The following is a 6,232-nucleotide window of genomic DNA, read 5'->3' as shown; positions in this document are numbered from 1 at the left end:
TTGTAGTTTAATTATTGTCCTATATGCATATATAAGTATTTAGCTTTTTACTTCATGTTACAACTTTGCAGTGCATTTGCCTGCTGCTATGATTGGGCAACCGCTTCTAGGGAAACCTCTCCAACTACCAGTTGCCCAGTCATGTACAAAGTGTCTAGCAAAGAGAATTGCTTCTGAGTCCCGTACATTTTGTTGCGGAGATGGAACAATAGTTCTACCATCCAACAGCTATCCTGTAGCATTGTCCAGATTATACACGTCTCCGGACTCCACCTTTGTCTACTCATTTCAGGAAATATGCACGCCTTTACAATAACTTATTTGCTTTTAGCTCAATTGGAGGTAAAACTTACGCAGATACACAACAAGGAATCTATGTGTTTAAGCTACATGGTCAGATCTACCACAACGTTCCAGATCTTGTGCCAACAGACGGAAATCCAAAGTATTTGCAATTATACTTTTATGATGGTCAACATGAAGCTGCTAATCGCTCTGGGTGCTTTTCGGACTTAGATCGAATGTGATTGACATGCGATGAATATAACACAATCAAACCCATATGCACGTTTCTTCCGATCATTAAAGAATATTACCGTAACTGACAATACACAGATACGTATTCAGAAAAATCCTACAAGAGCCCAACGTGTAAGCAATGTACCTACGTCTGATGAAGTTGCTGTCATCTGGGCTGATGATACGACATTAGGTGAAACCAGTGGACCCCATATCTTAGTAACTGGGCGATCGCAAGCTTCTCATAGAATTATGCACTACTATGGTTGTTATGACCCGCTTCAGTACCCTCTTCTTTTCCCATGTGGAGAGTGTGGTTGGCACCAAGGTTTGAAAAAGCGTATTATCCAAGCAGATACAGTATCAACAAGTCATAGTAGTATGACCCTTGCTCCTATTACAAATACAGCGTCATCCAGCCAAGGTGAAATGCCCCTACCTTCCACATTTGAAAACGCTGAAGGATTACTAAATGCAGAAGAACAAAGTAAGCATTGATTTTACTGCCCCATTAAGTCATGGCCTCACCCCTATGCACGACCACCTAACTCAATCATAAATCCTTGCAGGAAGTTCAGAGAGACCAGGCTCACAAGAACGCAATGTGTCTTGCCGAGAGTACTACTGCTACAAGTTGCAGAACAGGCCAGGGAACATCTTCATTTTGAGTGGGAGATGTTTCTGACAATATGTGGTTGATATGTATGTGAAATTAGAAAACACTCGCTTGGACTATTTCTGAAACAACCAAGATACTATAAGGTCTGAATTGTATCAGTGTTTACTTGACACAATAGATGCAGGTGAGCGGTCTTGTGACTAACGTTGGTAGACGAGTTATCCTTCCAAAGAACTTATATTGGAGGACCTAGGGATATGAAAAAGAGGTATCTTAATGCAATGGCTCTTGTACTGTAAAGCTATGGGAAACTAGATTTTTTTATGTTACACTGCAATGCAGGTGGCTGAAATAAAAGAGAGTGGCTCTGGAGAAGAAGCTCAGAATCGTCCATATATAGTAGCTAGAGTGTTTCGTGCAAAGTTGCTAGCATTGAAGAAAAGGCTGGTTGAAGATAAGATCTTTGGAGAAGTTGCTGCATTTGTGTATGTAGTTGAATTTCAAAAAAAGGGCCTTCCACATGCACATATTCTGCTAATAATGAAGCCTGGCAGTAAGATGAACTGTACTAGCGACTTTGACAAGTTTGTTAGTGCTGAGATCCCGCCAGTGACTAATGTAAGCCTGCGCACGGCTGTGCTAAAGCATATGATGCATGGGCCTTGTGGCCACCTAGACCCTGAACGTCAATGCATACAGCACAAAAGTAGCAAAGGCCGATGTAAGTATGCGTATCCGAAACAATTTGCAGATTCAACAACTAATAGTTCAGATGGATATCCTGTCTACAGGCGGCGTAAGACATGAGATAGTGCTAAGATAAGGGGTGAGCAACTCGACAACCGTTGGGTTATTCCATATAACCCATATCTCTTTGACCTGTTGGATTGTCACTTAAATGTCGAAGTCTGCTCCACCATACAAGTAGTTAAATATTTATATAAGTATGTCTACAAAGGTCACGATAAGATATCGTTCAATATAGCAGCAGGAGATGCAGTACAAGTAGTTGATGAAATTCAGCAGTACCAGTCTGGACGCTGGGTTTCCTCAATAGAGGCAATGTGGCGGATTTATGGGTTTGATCTGTTCGAGATCCATCCACCAGTCATGCCACTTCCAATACATCTTCCAGGCATGCAGGCAATACAATTAAGGCCTCATGAAAACCTAACTCGGGTAGTTTCCAATGAAAAGCGGATCAGGACACCATTAACTGAATTCTTCAAGATTAACAACGATAATGAACACAAAACAACTGAAAGATACTTATATAGCCAATTTACTGAGCACTATAGATGGGATAAGACAGAACGGACTTGGTTCAAAAGAAGAAATAAATTACTTGTAATAGCTAGGCTTGTGTTTGTTTCGCCATCAGAAGGAGAACGGTATTTCTTGAGATTGCTACTTAATCATGTTAAATCTCCCAAATCTTTTGAAGATCTTACCAGTCAACGGTCATTGTTGCTCAACTTACCAAGAAGCTGCATTAGAACTCAGGTTAATTGAAGAAGATAATATGGTCGATTTGTGCCTTGCTGAAGCATGTAATGTACAAATGCCTTCAGCTCTACGACGTCTGTTTGCAACTGTTCTCATTTTTTGCCAGCCAAAAGATCCTGTAAACCTGTGGGATAAGTACTACACTGCACTATCTGAAGACTTTAGAAGAGAGCACCCAAACGATGCATACACTGTAAGAGTTCTTACGGTTCAGAAGTTTGAACAGCATCTAGAAGCAATGGGCAAATCTCTATGTAACACCCCCATACTCCAAGTGCCTTACCAGGACCACCCAGGTATAAGGATGTTACCATCTCGGTTACCCGAGGCAATGATAATCATAAGACAATAAAGAAACATATTTAAATAGTAAATATAGTTTAAGTGATTACATATCTCAAACCAAAACTGTCAAAGGAATTACAAAGTACTCAATCCGCTCTCATCGATAAAACTATCAAGCTACTAGACATCGTCGACACAGTGGAAGACTTCTAACCGCAACGTGATGACTCATCCCGGCTATCTCATATGCATCATATCATACCGCTCAATAATCGCTCACCACCCCGAATGGATCACCACGAGTTTTTAAAACATTTAAACGGGGTCAGTACTATTTACACAAGTTATATATCAACAGTACAGCAACCAACACAGTTCAAGCAATCATACACAATCAGGCACTCCACTCCATCTCCGTCACCGTATGTCCACTGGACCAGCCCTGCCAGTGGGGGACCGCAACCGTTCCCACCTAAGCCCCGCTCATCATACCGAGCGATAACCCTGTCCCATTAATGTGCACATCCCCTTCCGTGGCGGGTTCCACGAAGGGCAAAACTAGGGCGTGAAGCCACTCCCGCAAGTGACTCCACTCAGCCGAGAACGCATCTCGAGAACCACAGACAAACAATCACAATCACAATCACAACATCGTCTGAATCAACCAATTATACTAATTACAGCACAACACCACACCACATGTAAGTAATCGAGTAGGGAAACCCTACCCGGAAAGCACAATTGTCGACGATCTCTGTTTGAAGTCAAAAAGCTTCCTCTACGAATCATCCTCCTAATTATACAAGCACATAATTACTACTATGCACATAACACAACAAAATCCCCAATTCCCAATATTAGGGTTCAACGAAACTTAACGAAATACTATAAAATTGGTATGTAGATCTTACCCTCGACGCAAGGATTACAAAGGTATAAAGAACGATGGAATCCGGCCTCTCGAGCTCCGGGATTTGTCAACAACACGGATGAATGCGAAGAACGTAACTTGAATCTCCCTTTTAATGTTATTAGGTTTGTAAAGGTGTATTATGAAAGTGACGGAAAGATTTATATATTAATCCGTGTTATTAACAAAACCCGTCGAATTATCACCCGCTAACCGAGCTACTCGATCGAGTAGCTGAGGTACTTGATCGAGTGCCCCTTACTCGATCGAGTATCAAGGTTACTCGATCGAGTACCCAACAGGTCAGAAACTAATTTAAAACGCAACACACCCTTACTCGACAGAGTAAGGCCTACTCGATAGAGTACCCAGAGACTCATAAAACCGTAGTATTACAGTCTTCCCGCCTTAAAAAGAACTTCGTCCCCGAAGTTCAACCCATACATAAAAACAAACATACTAACTCGGTCAAGACGCAACAAAGCTACTAAGAACTCAAAACAAAACCCCAACTTACAAAATATGAAACCATGAACTCTTAACACCAACTCTACCAACTATTTCTACCTCCACACCTCGCTCATGATGTCGTATCAACTACATCATAAACTCTCCCGACACTAACTCCATACTTAACCAACTACATAAACATCAAACGGAATGTTACACTCTACGCACATTTGGACTCGCGCACTTGAGCGAAACCCAGGATATTGTGCTCCGCAGAACCCAAGATATAATTGATGCACTTAATGCACCTATACCAAAAGAGTGTGTAAAATGTCGCAGTTCATTGAATCCAGAACAACAACAAGTTTTCGACACCATAGTTGAACATGTTAGAGAAAACAAGCCTGGTGCCTTTTTTGTGGATGGTCCTGGTGGTACCGGTAAAACGTACTTATACAATGCTTTGTACGCTGAAGTCCGGTTACTTGGTAAGATTGTATTACCTACGCAACTTCGGTATAGCAGCAAAGAAACATACAGGGCGAACCACACATTCCAGATTTAAAATTGCTTTAAATTTGGATGTCCCATTGACCTGAGCAGTGCCAAAGCAAGGGAGCCTTGCTGCGTTAATACAAGCAACCAGCTTAATTATATGGGATGAAGCTTCAATGGCAAGGAAGGAAACATTTTAAGCCCTGGACCACTTACTACGTGACCCAGATTTGGTGTTTGGTGGGAAATTAATTGTGTTTGGAGGTGACTTTCGCCAAGTGCTTCCAGTAGTTCCTCATAGATCGTTAAGAGAAGTAGTGAACTCTAGCATGGTCTCCTCTGCAATCTGGTCTCAACTGATCAAATATCGCTTAACCGTTAATGTTCGAGCCACAGATGATCCAGAGTTTTCCAGATTTCTTTTGGCTCTTGGTAATGGTGAGCTTCAAACTGAAGAAACTGCTCAGATTGAACTGCCTCCTGGGATTGTAGTAGAAACACGCAGTACAGAAGAAGATTTGATAACTACAGTTGCTGATATTGCATACCCAGAAGCTGATGTTAACGCATTGGGTACTGATATATTTATCAAACTATCAATACTGACGCCCATGAATGAAGATGTTGGTGCTATTAATACACTTCTTATAAATAGGTTCCCAGGAGAAGCTGTCACATATAGAGGCTACGATTCAATGCTGACTGATAACTGCAACATTTATCCAGCTGAATTCATAAATACACTTTGTCCAGGAGGCATGAGTCCTTATGAATTAATCCTGAAAGAAAATTGTCCAGTCATTCTGCTTAGAAATCTTCTTCCATCTTCTGGTCTCTGCAATGGAACTAGGTTAATTTGCAAAAGATTTACGCCTAATCTAATAGAATGCATGATAGCTTCTGGACATTACAGTGGTGACCATGTGTTTATCCCACGTATTAAAATGCAGCCATCAGCTTCTGATAATTTCCCATTTCAGTTCCAACGTAATCAGTTCCCTTTGAAGTTGAGTTTTGCAATGACCATCAATAAATCACAGGGGCAGACATTGGACCAAGTTTCTATCTACCTTCTAAGACCCTGTTTTTCTCATGGACAGTTGTATGTCAGTCTTTCACGAGCTAGAACATCAGACAAAGTAACGGTTGTTTCTGCATCAACAGATCATGCTTCATCACAACAATCCGTGAAAAACATTGTTTCTTACGATGTTTTGAGACTTGCAGGCATCATCTAAGTAACCTCACAAACGAAGTGTTCCTGCAAAGTCAGCGTACTTTTTTGGCACCTAACTAGGACAATATATTGTCTAGATTTTGAAGACACAACTGCAAGGATGACTCTGCTTATCGAGATGAGTCACACACCTGCGAAATCAACCTCTATTTCTATTAGTACAACCATGCTACTTAGCCCACCATTGTGCTTAACAAAGCATATGAGCCAA

The 6,232-nt window shown here is 41.2% G+C and overlaps 1 protein-coding gene across 1 annotated transcript; it reads left to right on the top strand.

Moving 5' to 3' along the window:
- Window positions 1-1,316: 1,316 nt before the first annotated feature.
- Window positions 1,317-6,022, top strand: LOC141632739 (uncharacterized). Its single transcript, XM_074445255.1, has 6 exons — window positions 1,317-1,322; window positions 1,481-1,934; window positions 2,046-2,641; window positions 2,751-2,837; window positions 4,549-4,777; window positions 5,013-6,022. Exons 1-6 carry the CDS (start codon window positions 1,317-1,319, stop codon window positions 6,020-6,022), a joined length of 2,382 nt encoding a protein of 793 aa, XP_074301356.1.
- The last annotated feature ends 210 nt before the right edge of the window (window positions 6,023-6,232 follow it).

Source organism: Silene latifolia, chromosome Y (assembly GCF_048544455.1).
Source record: "Silene latifolia isolate original U9 population chromosome Y, ASM4854445v1, whole genome shotgun sequence".
Lineage (NCBI taxonomy): Eukaryota > Viridiplantae > Streptophyta > Magnoliopsida > Caryophyllales > Caryophyllaceae > Silene > Silene latifolia.
Note: the sequence above shows the minus strand (reverse complement) of the source record. Positions and strands in the feature narration are given on the sequence as shown.